At 40.0% G+C, this 16,638-nt stretch overlaps 2 protein-coding genes across 2 annotated transcripts in view; both read right to left on the reverse strand.

Annotated features, from left to right (window-relative positions):
• KCNU1 (potassium calcium-activated channel subfamily U member 1) overlaps positions 1 to 16,638 on the reverse strand; it is a 132,217-nt gene that overhangs the window by 31,419 nt on the left and 84,160 nt on the right. The window lies entirely within an intron of this gene.
• On the reverse strand, positions 9,858 to 10,619 carry LOC105733587 (ubiquitin-like-conjugating enzyme ATG3; the record flags this gene model as incomplete). The annotated part of the gene is made up of 1 exon (XM_012476093.3): positions 9,858 to 10,619. A coding segment is annotated over one exon (606 nt), but the record flags the coding sequence as incomplete, so codon positions are not given.

Consider the following 16,638-nt stretch of genomic DNA (forward strand, 5'->3'; position numbering starts at 1 on the left):
GAAGAAGGACTTGTTTGCTTCTTCTTCTGTCATGATTTTAAGTTTCCTGAGGCCTTCCAGCTATGCTGAACTGTGAGTCAATTGAACCTCTTTCCTTTATAAATTACCCAGTCTCAAGTATCTTTTTATTAGCAGTGTGAGAATGGACAAATACAGTCACAGTGCACTTTGGCCTGTAAAATGTTCTGACAGTAGCATATAAAAGGATTTCTGCAATATAGAAATCCTTTAAAATTTGGATAATCGAGTATTTCACAATTTGTCTGACCACAAAAGCTTTTAATGTTTACTTACATGCTTACTTATTTTATTTATTTATTTAAAAGTATCTGTTATTATCCCCTAAAATCTTTTGGAATACACTGTACTGTGTGTCACACCACAGATTCGGTCCTGCTCATCTCAGATGTAACTGATAACAATGCTGTCCCATGAGATTTTACTCTACATTTTGGGAGAAATACAACCTATTCCCCTTCATGCTTCAGGGTTAAGGGGTTTCCTTGTGAATTAATATAGCTTATTATTCAACACCTGGCCCCCAAATTCAGACTTCAACATAATGACAAGCAATTTTGCTTTCCTCAAACAGGCTAGCTTCTAAATCGCTATCTTAAATCTTTTTTTTTTCAGACAAAAGAACTTATTCCAACTTAGATTGGCATGTCAAACTTAAAGTAATAGGACAGAGGGCCTAGGCAGAGAAGCCAGGGTAGGGGGAATGGGACACTAGAAACGGATTTGGAAAGGCAGAGAGGGTAATTCCTAATAAAAGTGGCCAAGATCTTGATGCAGTCCTTAATCTCCTCTTGCACTTAAGAACTACCTATAAACTTAGTGGGTTTAGTAAATTTTAATCATTTGCCTAGCTAGACAACATAACACATAAGCTTCAAGGTCAGCTTGACCAAAATGGGTTACTCTGTTCATTCAAATTAACACGTCTTTTGGCAATTTACATATCTATAAGTCATGAGTTCTAACTCATGGTGTTTCTCCAACACCGAATTCCAAAAGCCCCACAGACTCTCTTAATTGTACCAGACAGGACCCTGGTGATAGCCTTATACCAAGCTTGTTAATGGGACTCACCAACAAACACACCTAATACCTGAGTCTGGTCTTGATTTTCATCAGGATTTGGAGAACTGATGAATGATATTATTCATTTTCATAGAACCTCTTTCTCTCCATGAGTCGCTTCCTAGACACTCTCCCTAGGATTTCTCAGAACATATGTTTACATGCCGTAATCAAGTTGGTAGTGACTGTCTTTCAGGAACTCTTTAAGAACAATTTGGAAATAGCTATGTTACCTTCTAGGAGGTGGTTCCCTGCTGTCTGCCTCAGCACTCAAGTCTACAGCTGCTACTACTACTTTCCTTCTGGTCACTTTTTTCAGCCTTTTCCCACTTCCCCTCCTTCTCCACCCTCTCCACCCTCATAATAAATGAAGAGTCTTTGGTCTGGTAATTAAATGCCCTTTTGGCAAATTTAAGATGATCTTCTCCCAAGCACATTTTCACATGACTCAGAATAGTGAATCAATCACTGTACATTTTTATCATAATAAAAGCGTGATATATGTATACAAGCTGTCACAGACAACATTTTTCTTCATTCTAATGTTATGAAAAACAGATATGCCTTAAAGGAAACACCTGTTGGAGACCGATATTTTAAAAAATGCTGGAGGAAACCCACTTCATCATAAAGGCATCCATCTGGTGTCCTTGCCAAAGCAAAACCGAATGCAATTTACATCACCATCACTTAACTAAAGCTCCCTTCTGCCATATGCTTTGCAAATGACATGGTCCTCACAGAAACATACTCTCCTAAAGAGACTAATAGATCATCTATGGGAATGTTCAGCACTAGCAGTCTTAGAACATGGAAGCAAGGAACAGGGAAAGGTAGCCATGGGGTACCATTCAGTTCAAAAAACACCTGTTGAAGCCTGACCAAGGAGGAAGGAGGGGCTTTGTGTATAGGAGAGTCTGGCAAGAAACATGCTGGGAGTTACATGGAGTGGCCTTCAGCAGGATGTGTTTGGGATGAGGATGGGGTTGGTTCCCTGGTCAAAAGTTTTGCTTCTTACTGCCCAAGAATGAACTGCCCAAGGGTCATTGCTTCCTGGGAGCATGCAGGAAGCAATGAACCTTGAAATGCTCTCAGAGTCCTATGTCCATCTTCCACCTTTCCTCCTGGATAAGAACAATTTTTGCAGCCTGTCCACTTGTGGCTGTGTAGAGCAGCACACAGGTCAGCATTCCTTTCTGATGACTGCTTTTCTTTGGGTTGCTTTGATATGCATGAAGACCGCGTTTCATGAGTGCATGCTTGAATGTGTTCCAGCAGGGAAAGGCAGCTCTGTTTTCTGTGACCGTTCTGAATAGAACTTCTATTCTCCCATTTTTCCAGCAACTTATCCTGTATAAATCCCATCAGTTAAAGGAAAAAATAAATAAACCCTGTGCCTTTGGTTGCCAGCGGTGGCACCTGATGAGAGAGAGACCAAACCATGTAAGAAAACTGCTATTAAGATGGTGGACTAGGTTTCACTGTGCCAGGTCAGGAGGCATAGTTTCCAAGAATGTAAATTCGTCATCATTATTTTCTCCAACTTACAGGTTTGACTCAGATGGTTCTTAAAAGTGATCTGCCAAAAAATGAGACCTTCCACTGTTCACAATATTTACTAGGAAGTTCAAAAAACCACTATGATTTTTTTTTCTTTTGTAGGCCTCATTTTCAGCTGTGTTAGATAATCCTTGCTTACTACCATTCTACTTGAAATTTCCTTAAAACTCCACAGTTGGCTTGTAAATTCTTAAGAGAGAGTTCTGGCCTGGATGCAGAGCAATATATTTTGGGGGCAAGATTTGAGTTTTACAAAAATAACAGCTTTCATGAAGTTCTAGCATAGAGAGAAGGAGGGAGGAGCATTTGTGTGTCCAGCAGTTTGAGTGGCTTTCTTGGTTCAATCTTTTGAAAACTCCATTGTAACTGCGTCTTGAACATAATAGTCAAGTTTTAACCAAAAATTGAGAAAAAAATCCTGTATTCCAGGATGTCTTTGATGGTTCTGAGATTTTTGTATATTGAAGGGCTACATCTACCCTCTCTTCAATGACTTTGTATTCAATTTATACCTGACTTCTAAATACTCACTTATGTTAATTCTGATGACTTCTGTATGTTATGGGGAAAAAATCACCTAAAATTGGGAAATGTAAGGTCCCGTTACATAATCAATATGATTCTATTCACATATCTCCTCCCACACTTACACATATACTGTAGTCAAATATTAGAGTCTGAGCCTAATCTTTATGGCCACATTATGATTTAATTTTTCTGGATTTCATCTAGTTGCCGTTTATTCATTACGAGGCATTTTATTTTACCTTGGAGGGAAATTTGAGGTTTAAAAAAATTGACAATTTTATATAGTTCATTTCCCCAAGAACCTGTATATGGGCAAGATGAAAAGAGATCCTGTGAGCACCAAGAAACTTTCAGGACCAAGCAACTGGGGACATAATTCACCCTCCCTGTTAGAAAGGCCTCTGTGATCCCTTCCTTTTCCATGAGGAGTGAAACAGACACCAAGCTCTGTGGCTTGCATCTAGCTTGGCCAATTAATCCTTGCTGCTACTCCTTTACTAGGTAAAATTTTACAAAGACCTGCCATGAAATCTCATGGGATGTGACATACATTGACAACAGCCTCGTTACTTCCAAAGAACCAAGCCCCTTTGGTTGCCATCTGAAAAAACTTTAAGAAATCATTTGGGAAGAGGAAAATAAACCCACTGTCTACCAGCCATTCTATCTTGCTCGGGTATCCCAGGACATGGAGACTTTCAGAGCTAAAACTGGTCACTCTGTTGCCCAAATGGGGATACTTCTTTGTGCTAATTTGAAAAGCTCCTTGGGAGGAAGAGGAAGAAAGAAAGAACAAAACACTTGAAATATTATGCCTAGGAAGCCTTCCATGGTTGTGCAGAAAACTTTCTACACTTCAGTTTTTATTGACGAATTCTACTGATGTTTAATGGAAGAGAGGATAGCTAGGTGGCCAATATCCCTGAAATGTTTTAAGATAAACAGGTTCTGTATTCCTTAACCTCTCTCTGCTTCCTGGTCATTCTTGATTCTTTGCGCATGCAGATTCTTCACGAAGTCGTTATAAAATTATAAACTTTAATAGTAGGGATAGTAGGTATGGTTTAAAAAATATCTATAAATGGCATTTTTAAAAGGAAGTATACGAAAATTCAGGATATAATTGTATTCAGTATAATCTTATTTCAGTCTATGTAGGAGAATGTAAACTGTGTTATAAGGTAAGCTTGATCAGCTGTGAACAGAGTGTTCTGTTTGCCTTTAAATGCTGCTTTACAGATGGTCTCCATCAAACTCATGGCCTCTGTTTTCAATATTTACAATCTAAAATCTCCACAAAGCCATTTTTTTTTTCTATCTCCTAGCTTAGAAGTTAGATCCAAGGTCAGAGTGGCCCCAGCCCAGGTGAGGCAAGACTAGGATGGAGTTTCTATTAGATGAGCCCACATCTGAGCACGTATTTTAGCATCTCTCTGTTAAGCTTTGCTTTATTTCTGATGGGTAAAAACTGACAGCTTTTCTGCAGAGTCTTTTCTGTGAAAACATTTGTGTAGGTATCTTTGAGTATAAATTGTTACCAGATGAAAAGAGAAAGATAAAAAGACAATTTCCCTCTTTCTTACCCATTCTGCAGATGAACCCTCATCTAAGTCCCTTTGTATTTCATGGATATTGCATTTGGGATTTTCTACAATGTGAGGACAAATGAGACATGACCCAGAGCAGCAAGTACCTTTAGTAAAAGTCAGAGTCTGTGCCCTGTGCAGAAAAGCCTGGGGCTCAGAGCAAGTCTCAACCCTCACGGGGGTAATGTCCTCAGCCAATTTTTTTCAGCATACGGTTGTAGTTTTAGGTGCTCTTCCTTACACTCTCCAACACTTTCTAAATATCAATGGCATAGTAAGCATAGAGAATTGATCTAAATAAAAGATACTTCCCTCTCATAGACAGCTGTGGGATACAGTTTTCTTCATGTATTGGACAAGGAACTGAACACTGAAGTCAGTTACTCGGACACTTCCAATCTTAAAACGCATTACTGAAACAAATGCAAATTTCAGACACAAGACTGTTTTTTACTTTTTCTCCTTTTGGTGAGGTATGGCTATGAGGAGTAGAAACATGAGGTATCTGAAAACTACCTCTGTTTTCATTGTATTGATCCACTTCTTAAGGTTGTAAGGGATTGAGCTCAGGTCAGAGTTCAACATGACATCAATGCTTTCCTTATGCAGTGGGTTAGGAGGATTGGCTTGGAAAATCATCAACATTAATATTTCCCCAAAGGAATTGGGATGGGAAACAATAGCACCCCTCAAAATGTTACTGGTGTGAGGTGCACATGTGTTTGTGTGTGTGAGAGAGGGATAGAGGTGGTAGGTATCAAACTCTGCAGAGGAAACTAAAATAATTACAGAGTATGTGGATATTATGACTGCCTTTTCTCTAGAAATCGGAAGCCATTTGTGAAGTCTTCTTATTCATATTGCTGTGTTTCTCTGAAATCCCTGTGGCTGAATGTTGAAATGGAGTCAATATAGTGTGCTGGTGATTACAGATTTTTGAAAACATTGGAAGGATTCAATGATGTGTTGAGGGCCACAGACATTAAAAATTTCCTTACATCTGGAAGCCATCACTGGAGGAAAGCCTGTGAGTGCAGGCATCCTGAGTGTTATAACTTTTTACTTGCACCAGCGACCTGTCAAGAAGCAATGGAGATAATGGAGGCCATTTGGGATCACTCACGACATGGAGTCCTCCCAGTCTGTATGTTACACAATGGCTATTTTTTAAAAGGGGCATGCCTTGATTAAAGATGAAAAGTTAGCATTAGGAGTCTCTTGTGGGAGGGAAAAGGTTGTGGATACTGTTCTTTAACAAGAAGATGTGATTAGTGTAGGGTTGTGACTAGGGTTGGAGGGTAAGTGTCAGGATTTTTTAGTGGACCATAGAAGAGGTGCAGGGTGAGATAGCCTCAGTAAGGCAGGGGCACTAATATTTGATGTTTCCTACAATTTGGTTGCTTAAATTAAAGGTGAATGAGAATGCATGGGGGTAAAAAGGAGGATATTCACCCTGCTCTGTTCACCTAGAATTTGAAATGAAGTTTCTAAAGGTCATTAAGTCCTAGGCTTTCCTGGTGTGTGACTCTTGGTGACATTCATATGTGGATTCCTTGAAGCTAAGACCTGTTGCATCAAGAAACTATATGGATGTTCCACTTCTTATCCTAAAGTTCCAGAGGGAAATACTGGAAGTCATTTATTTCCTTGTAAATGTTTTTTACTTAGTTGCAACCATTTATGGGAGGAGAGAAAAAGACAGACAGAGAAAGAAAAAATGATTCTATAAACTTTGTGGGAATTTTTCCACAATTTAAAAATCACCACCAAACATATACATACACACAGCTTTTGGAAATATATTTTGTTTATATCTAACCAAAATGTCTGTACAATGGAACCACTGTGCATGCTGGTAAGTGACTTTTCACTCAGACTCTTTTTGCTATTGTCTCATAGCAAGAACAAAATCTCCCCATGGTTTACCACTAGTTATAACTCAGGCAGCACATGACTCTCTCTCTTTACTGCTCTTGTGGAATAAATGGAAGATGCAAAATTGTGTACTGTCAAAGCTTTTTTAGGTAAGCAGCTTTGGCTTTTATAGACTAGGATCAATTGGTATCTGTATGAAACTAACTTAATACAAATATAAATAATATTTCCCTTCCTAGTGATCAGTTTCTTGATTATTTTTCAAGAAAAAATGTTTTCCTACAATATATTTCTTTTTCATATCAAAAGCTCCATTGAAATAGATTCCCAATCATGTCTAAGCTCTTTTTACTGTGTGAAAAAGAAAATAAAATGCATGTTCTCTGAAATCTTCTTCCAACTCCTTCTGTTTGACCTTAAAGGAGTTGACCTTCCTCCTCAGGGTTCCAGGGTAATAGAAAAACAGTAACTACACCAAATTTTAGGTGTCTTAATGATTATCACATTCTATTCTTTGATTGCTTTATCTACTGTACTATTATTTTTTGTTTCTGTGGAAAATTGAAATTATGTAATTGAGTCAATTTCTCTTTGAAAGTATTATTTACCCTTACTTTTCTCAATTTTCCAACAACATATTAATCTAAACTCAAAACATTTATTATCAGTTTGGAATGAAAATTATTGCCTTTGTCAAATTATCATAAATCTAATCTTCAACTATTGTTTCCAGACAACTTAGGTGATACTGGTCATCTTAACTATAGAACAGAATTGATAAATTTTATTTTGTAAAGGGCTAGATAATAAATATTTTAAGCTCTGCAGGCTGAGAGGCTAAATCCACACTATGTAGGTACTTGATATCTAAAATATAATAGTTTAGTAGTTTAAATTTCTTAAATTGTAGGTTTACTAATGAAAAGAAAATAATTTCTAAGAGATTTTTCAAAATTGACATTCATAATTAATATTCTTTATAATCAAAATTAATTTCAAATGTTTATATGTTAATGTTGACCTCTAATAAAATTTAACATATTTTATATTTTAAAATGTCTTTTCACACAGATAGGTACTACCAAATACTGATAGTGCTCCAAGAGCATGTGATTCTATAATAATTGAGCATATTTATTGCTTTGAAGGGATTTATAAAATTTTATTAGATTCTTCTTTTAATATTTGCCTTTTAGCATGACATTATACTACAGATTAATCACTTGCAATGAAAGTTTAGGTAGAAATTTCTCAACTGCACTGTTAAATAAACTTTGAAATATAGTAATTTCCTTAGCACTTCCATCAAGGTCTAAAAAGACAATGCTGGAACTGAGATCAGAAAACATAACTACAAAAAATTTGTGTGGAAACAGTGATCTCTTTTCTTATTTTAGCTTTTAACAGCATGGGAAGTATATAAAGAAGCATGACATTACTTGTGATTCAAAGACTGATAATTGTCACTGTAATTATCATAAGTTTCACATATTAGCTCTCCTTTGACTTTCAATTTTAAATTTGTTAATAGAGATAATGAAACTTGCACTGAATGATAAGTTTTGAAGTCATTTAGTGTTCCAAAATAGTGGTTGAGAGCACAGTTCTTCTTATTCAGAAACATTTTAATCTTGATCCAGATTTTAAAAATAACACAAAAGACCAGGGACAGTGGAGTGGCTTATGCCGATAATCCTAGCACTTTGGGAGGCTGAGACAGGCAGATTACTTGAGGCCATGAGTTCGAGACCAACCTGGCCAACATGGTGAAACCCCATTTCTACTAAAAATATAAAAATTAGCTGGGTATGATGGTCAATATCTTCAATCCCAGCTACTTGGAAGGCTGAAGCAGGAGAGAGGAGAGTCATTTGAACTGATGAGGCAGAGGTTGCAGTAAGCTGAGATTGTGCCACTGCACTCCAGCCTGAGTGACAGAGCGAGACTCTGTCTCAAAAAAGAAAAAAACAAAAACAAACAAAAACAAATAAAAATCACAAAAACTTCATTATTGTAAGTTCTTAAACTGATATGTGGTAGGGTAAGTCAGGATATTCAGCTTTTATTTCTTAAAAAATTTTATGGAACTAACAATGGTGAAGTTCAGGGGAGCTAATGAAATTCACCATTGACACTTCTGGTTAAATAATTTGTGATAAATTCATATATTTTTCACTGGATACTTTCTGATGGATAACACAATAAGGAACTATAGTCTTTAGGCATTTTACATTTTATTAACTTCGTAAATTTGTTTATCTAGGACTGTTTCTGCTCCACATGCATTTTGGTATCAGTTGTAATACATCTTAGCAGATTCCTCTTCAGATTGTACTGAATTAGTGTTTTCTGAACTTCTTTGATTATATCTTCACATGTCATTGTGCCATGCAGACTATTCACAGAGGCCATTTAGGCACTTCAAACTCTGCATTGACTCCTTGAATAAACAATAACTAAGTTGTATCAGTAATGTATGTTAATACATTAAAAGCTGAGGGAAACCACTCGCAATTATTTTCCTTATTTTTAAGTGACTACTGATAGATATTGCTTCTAATGTCTTCAGTTCTTCCAGTAATGATTTTTGCTGAAAGATTAATGGTTTATTTTGGCAGGTTTATTTTGTCTGTATACATTTTTTTGTCTGCTGCAATCACAATTTAATTGATTCACCATCAGTAAATGACTTCTCTTGCTTGGCTAACAAATGAGTCACTCAGAAACAAACTTTGGTTGCAAATTCTGCTGTGCTAAGATAGTCTTTCAAAATTGCATACTTTTTCTAACCGTGGCTTACCTGTGAATTGAGAATATCCTGATAAGTGCCAAGTTTGAAAATATCAACATATATTGTATTCTTTTACCTCAGCTATACTTTAATTGCAAATTAAACATAATGCTTTTGTATGGCAAACCATATAAAAACACGTAGTGAAGTGGATTTTGACTTCTAAACTAGAAAGCAGCCTGACAACATTTTAAAATAGCATTTACATGTACCAAAGATATCACAAATACTCAGTGGCATTTGTTAATGGAAATTGTTTTCATGAATTATCTATAATTCTAACATTTTTGGATTTTTGGTTTGCAAATTAAAAGTATAAAGTTAGAGATGAAGAAAAGCATTGCTGCAATTCTCCACATTTCTGGATGATGGTTTTCCCTATAACCTCAGTTTTACTGATGGGCCAAGAAAATTCTCTAATTTTTTTTTTTTTTTTGGTAGTGGAACATATTTTTATTTAATTCATAAACATGTAAGTCCCTTTATTAGAGAAACTGTATATATTGATGAATATGGTTAATGGTCACATCTATGGGTTAATTTTTTAAAAATCAGAACCAATAATTAGGGTAGATTTGATGCTCTCTCCATTACATTGTGAAGTGTCTTGTGTAGTCATATTCTATTGTTGGAATGACAGCTTGTACAAATTTCAAGAAAATAAGAAGATACATATGAACTCCAAGTTCTCCCCCTCCTTCTGCAATAGTCTCAATGATTTTCTTCATCACCTCAGCATGCCTGCATGGATGAACTGAACACATGGGAGGTGGTGGGAGATGAGGGTGATTTTCAATGGTCACTGTTTTCTTCACATGATCTTGACTGATGTCTTCATACATGTGCTCAACTGTTAAAGGCTGCCGTTGCTCATCATAGCCAAATAACCATAATCGTGGAGTCTGGTAATATTTATCATAAGTGATGTAAAGGTCGTAAGTTCTGGTTTGCAAAATAGCACCTTCACCACCAGCATCAATTTTGGCTTTACAAGCTTCTACTATTTTCCTTGTATCTAGGGTAGCCTCATCTGTTTCCAACAATCCACTCTCTTCATATTCTTCCATATCTCCAGCTTCTCCTTCATCTTCCTCTTCTTCCTCTTCACATAATGCTGAGCAATCTTGAAGCTTTATAGTGTCCTTGTTTTCCAGTGTGATTTCTTTAACCGCTCCGGTTATTCCTGTAATATCTGTGTGTCACTAGTGGGAAAACGCCTTGCATTCCCCGGGCGGGGGAAACGAGGGGGGTTCAGTACAAATGCTTGGGCCCACTGGGGAACAGGCTCCAGAGTCGGGTGCACCGGGGCCAGGCTGCAGTCGGTCAGAGGCCACGGGGTGGGAGCTGCCGGCCAGAGGAGCGCTCGGGGAGCTGGGCCGCGCTGCGGGAGCCGCCCCGAGCCATGAAAGCCGCCTGTCTCTTCCTGCTGGCGTCCCTGCTGTGCTCCAGGCGGGCCCTGAGCCTGCAGTGCTACAACTGCGTTAACGTCAAGGAAGCCAGCCAGTGCCAGACCGCCCCGTGCGTCCGGGTCCGGGTCTGCTTTGCGGGCGACGTGGTCCTGACCGTGAATGATGGCGGTGAGATTACCGTAGGATTCAAGAGCTGTGCTCCCTCCCGCGAGGACGCCCCAAAGACCCTACAGGCGTTCCGGCCGGAGGGTCTGCCCCAAATCCCCGGGGGTGTGGAGAACCTTCTGAATTCGGAGGTGAAGAACCTGGACTGCTGCAACAAGGACCTTTGCAACGGGGCAGCCAGGGCTGGGCGCAGCCTCGGGGCGCTGGCCGGGGGAGCCGTTCCTGCTCAGCTTGGGGCCCCTCCTCTTGGCCCTGCTGTGAGGACCCTCCTGCGACTCTGGCACCACGGGCTCCTCCAGAAGCTTGAAAGGGGCCTTGCCACGGTCATGAATTCCACCCGGCAAGCGCAGTCGTACTCACCTCACACTAGCTCTCTCTTGCATGCACGCACACTCGCACACGCGCATGCGTGCGCACACACACGGGGTGCCCACGGTGTCCACAGCCTCAGACCCCAGACTGCTCAGCAAACACAGGCTGTGCTGGAGTTCATCCCGCTCTGCTGCTCAGCGCGGGCAGGGGAGGGGCAGGCAGTCCAGGCCGCTGTGCTGACCCGAGCCGCTCCTGCCACCCACCTGCCCAGTGCCTTGCCACCTGCCAACAAGTGCACCAATCCTGCAGCACCGTCAGTTAATCACTGACTCAGGATCCAGAGCCCACAAGACCTGGCTGGACAGGGGCCTCTAGGAGAGCCCCGCCTCCAGCCCCTCCAGCCCAGCTCATTTTATTTTATTTTTTTTTTTGAGACGGAGTCTCACTTTGTTGCCTAGGCTGGAGTGCAGTGGCATAATCTTGGCTCACTGCAACCTCCATCTCCCAGGTTCAAGCAATTCTCCTGCCTTAGCCTCCAGAGTAGCTGGGAGTACAGGTGTGGACCACCACACCTGGCTAATTTTGTACTGTTAGTAGAGACATGGTTTCTCCATGCTAGTCAGACTGGTCTAGAACTCCTGACCTGAGGTGATACGCTGGCCTCAGCCTCCCGAAGTGCTGGGATTACAGGTGTGAGCCACTGCACCTGGCTATTGGTTTTCAAATGTGGTTCACATCATGGCATATCTCAGCCACCCGTTTAACCTGAGAACTCCCCTTTCAGTAATTAAATACACTTTCTTCACGGGTCATTATGATGTGATTTATGACATATGTGTAATTGTCAGAATTACTGTGGGTAATTAAAATATGAAGTGAATGCTGCCAGAGGCTTCAGTCCCTCTCAATGTCCTCATTAAAAATCAGGAGCTGACCAAATTATAAATAGACTGGTTTGCACAAGTTCCCAGCAAAACCTAATTATGAAGCTTATCCTTATTCTATCAGAACTCACTCCATTAGTCATGAAAATTCTGAAAATGATGAAGTTAGTTTATGTGCTGGAATTGAGGAATTAGTAATAAAGAGGTAGGTAGCAGTAATTAGCCATTACTAGGAAACTTCATTGTGTCAGGTCACTTTGGGTCAAAGTTGCATGTCTTCCCAACCCTGCACCCGACACACCGAGGATGCATCCCTACCTTTAAGATAGTTTAATACACAGTTTAATAGTTTTAGTGAATTTATGATAACTTTTTTAAATGAGAGGTAAACTACGAGAAGGAAAAGGATTTATGAACTCTGCATGAGGTAGTATTTTGGAACTGGTTGGACACAGATATTTGGCAATTATAATCAGCAGAAGTCTTTTTTTATTTTTTTTGACAGGGTCTGGCTCTCTGTCATTCAGGCTGGAGTTGAGTGACATCATCTCAGCTCACTGCTGCCTCGACCTCCCGGGCCCAAATGATCCTCCCACCTCTGCCTCCCAAGTAGCTGAGACTGCAGGCATGTGCCACCACATCTGGTTAATTTCTGTATTTTGTGTAGAGGCAGGTTTTCTCCTTGTTGCCCAGGCTGGTCTTGAACTCCTGGGCTCAAGTGATCCTCTCATTTCTGCCTTCTCAAGTGCTGGGATTATAGGTGTGAGCCATGGTGCTTGGCCAGTGGAAGCCTTTCCTTCCAGGAAAGTCAAAGCAGAACAAGAAATTAGTTACCCTGAAGTTTGTTTTGGATATGGCAGCTGGAACAGGAGTAAATGATAAAGCTCAAAGCTTTAGATGATTATGTCTCATCTTCTAATTTCACACATAGTAAAGTTAGCCTGGAGATAATATATGGCTGCCAATTAATAAGAGAGCCAGACATAAAGCCTGGTGCCACGTGTCTCTTCTTTAAAGCATGATAAGCCACCAACTGATAAGGAAATTGGTGAGCATCACCTTTCTCAGCATGGGAATGGTGAGAGAACATTGATCGCTGGTTCACACTAAGTGTCCAGGGAAAGAAAAGGTAATTTACTGATTGTTCAGCTTGGTGAATCATAACCTCTCATGAGACAAGAGAATTACTAAGCAGAAACACAGACATCATGATGCTATTCAGAAGAAGCTAAGAACTTCAATGACTCATTCAATATATCTCTGGATAAGCAAAAGTAAATAAAATGTAAAAGATAAGGAAGAGAGAAAAGAGATGGATAGAAAAAAGGGAAGGCGAAGAAGGAAAAATGAGAAATGCATATTTTATAGATTGATGCCACATTTAAGAGTTACATGTTTACATATCAGCCTATGGGGGCCCAGTGCAGCCAATTTGGTGGGGACAGTGGGGTTTATACAAATGTCCCTTAGGAGAGGCAATGGGAAAAAAGAGACAGAGAAGGGGCAAGAAGAATCTCTCACAGGAATACAGAAATTCTAGCCAGGCATACATAACTAATTGGCTGCCTTTATGAACTTATCTGAAATTCACCCTTTTACACACTGGGTTAAGGACAGAAAACTTTCTGTGCTACTCAAGAATGAGATCTCAAATGAAAAGGAACAATGCTGTGAACTTTGCCTGGAAGGAAACAGTCCTCTATAGCCCTGCCTGTTTTAGGTGTGACTGATACATATGGACTTTTAAATGGGTTTATACAAATGACATCCTCACACGAATGAGACAAATAGAAACTCATATGTAAGGTCCTTTTGGAAAAGACATAAAGGAAGAAGTGATTGAGACAAGGGAATCAAGAGGTGTGGTAAGGGAGAATGGGTCTCTTTTTTGGGGGAGGCCGTAGCTGACTGCCTGCAAATCACTCCTAGGAAGGTAGCAATTTTAAGAGAAAAGGCTGAACATTTAGGGATCTGGGGATGAGGAGGTGAGTAACAGATTGATAAACTTGTGAAGATGCAGAGCTTTACAGGAGAGGAGGTAAGAATCTGGCTGTAACATGGTGACTCGAATACCTATCTTTGACAAACGTAGGGGCCAGTAAACTTGAATGTGTGTGTGTGAGAAAGAGAGAAAGAGAGAGAGAGATTTGACTTTTCACAACACCACCATGAGGTAGGCAGAAAAAAATATTTTTATCCACTTTTTATGATGAAGAGAAATTAAATGACTCATTTAAAGTCCCAAGATGGTGAGCAATGAATTTGAATTCCAGACACTCAGGCTTTGTGTCTATTATCTGTTCCTCTGCAATATGCTGGTACTTTGTACAACTATTCAGAATGAACGTAGTAGTGGATGTGGAGACTAGGTGAGGAAAATTTCATGTTTCCCCTCTCCTCTTAAAAAGTTGGTTGGTTTGGCCAGATGAGGTGGCTCAGGTCTGTAACTCCTGTGCTTTGGGAAGTCAAGGTGGGAGGATCACTTGAGGCCAGGAGTTTGAGACCAGACTGGGCAACACAGTGAGACCTTATCCCTACCAAAGTTTTTAAAAATTAGCTGGGCATGGTGGCTGATGACTGTAGTACCAGTTACTCCAGAGGCTGAGGTGGGAGGATTGCTCAAGTCTGCTATGAGGGTGCCACTGCACCCCAGCCCAGATGACAGAGCAGGACCCTGTCTCAAAAACAAAAACAAAAACAAACAAACAAACAAAAAATCAGTTGGCTGGCCTTTTAGTAAGTTAACTTTCTCTCCTCCTCCAATGGTTGCAAAGCCTCAGAACTTTGCAGAAGGGCTCCTGCAAAGTTTGGTAGTGGTCTGGCCCTGTCAGAGGGGGCAGCTAATGACCCCTAAGGGCACATTGCCTTTCAGTGTGTAGGACGTCTGAGAGCGCTGTGTTCCTGCCTCCTCTATGAGATGTTGAGAACTTCTAGGGTGCTCCTTTTACTTTATTTTATTTTATTTTTCATACTGATGCCCAGGGCCCTGCAAAGCAATCCACAGTGCTCAGAATCCTTCCTGCCTTCCTGCCCCACAACAGGATGTTTGCAGTATTAGTGACTCGCTCAAAGAATATTTGATTCTTTCTATGCATCTTTCTTTTTGTTGTACTGGGTTTGGTTTTGTTTTTGATATTTCTCAGCTTTTTAGGAACAAGCGATATGACACATTTACCTTCAAATGTGGAGGTGGATATCTCAGCACTCAGGGAAAAATGCATTTGAAAACTGCAATTTTTGGCTGCTGGTGTCAGATACAGCCACCTTATCTCTTGCTTGAAACCCAAACAGGGTGACTGCCAGTCAGGGATTCCAACCAGCTGGTGGGATTGGCCTAAACCATCTGACAAAGGGATCCCCTTCCTCAACTGCAGCTTCCCCACCTCCTTCTCGCTCCCTTTTGCTTGAGAACACACAGTTTTGCACTTGTCCTTCATACCAATAACTGGAGGGTGGGAATTATTCAGAAAGCCTGTGTTCGACACCCCATCTGTTCATTCCTGACAGCAATATATAATGTAAGGCTATAAAAACTTGAAAAATAATGCAACATAAAAAGGGATTGACTCAGCTCCAAGAGGCCATAAATGGTAACAAATACCACTGGATGATTTATTTCATGCTGCAATCTTTACAGTAAGTCATCTTTCAGACATTTCCTTGTGACAGGTTTTAATAATATTAATGCCCAGAGCAATCCAAATCATCGCCAATAGACGTATTTATCAAGCTGCCAATCCGAGTAAATGAAATTCTATAAGCAATAATGTAACGTGTTTAAAAGAAGCTAATAAAACAAGTCAGCAGAGAAATATTACTTCAAAGTATTCTCTCCCTCTAATCCAGTCCTGCATGTTATACAGCCAAAATGCAAATCTTTCCATACTTGATTTATTGCTCCAAAAATACCAGTGACCTTTTCCCAAGCTTCTGTATATTCACTCTCATACGTTCATAAAGCTCACAGTACATCCTGCCAGAGTTGCTGCACACTGGAGTGCTTAGCATTTATTGTTATGTTTGTCTTGCTTTTACACAAGTACTTGATTGGCGGCTGCAGTGAATAACATCTAAGTTTCCAAACCTTATTAAAATGTAACAAATACCCGAACCATAAACCAATCTTTTACAGTGCTCACTCGAGGCAGGCCTTCCAGATCTGAGAAAGTGACTTGAGCAAAGTCCCAGTGATTTACTATTATAGTTGTCAGGTAAATTTCACCTGAGGGAAAGCCAATCTGCATTTTCCTTCAATCAGGTTTGCTTTGCTTTGTGCTAATTTTTTCTTATTCCTGCAGATCACAGTATGCCAGCTGTTGAAGCATTTGGCATTTCAAATGCAGCTCAAGACCTGCCTCCTGCAGGAAGCCTTCCTTATTAATTTCACTAATTTTCTGATCTCTAGCACAATACCTGACCCATCCCTCAACAGAATTTTCTCATTA

This window comes from Aotus nancymaae, unplaced genomic scaffold (genome assembly GCF_030222135.1).
Source record: "Aotus nancymaae isolate 86718 unplaced genomic scaffold, 86718_ANA_hifiasm-v0.15.2.pri h1tg000079l, whole genome shotgun sequence".
Classification (NCBI taxonomy): domain Eukaryota; kingdom Metazoa; phylum Chordata; class Mammalia; order Primates; family Aotidae; genus Aotus; species Aotus nancymaae.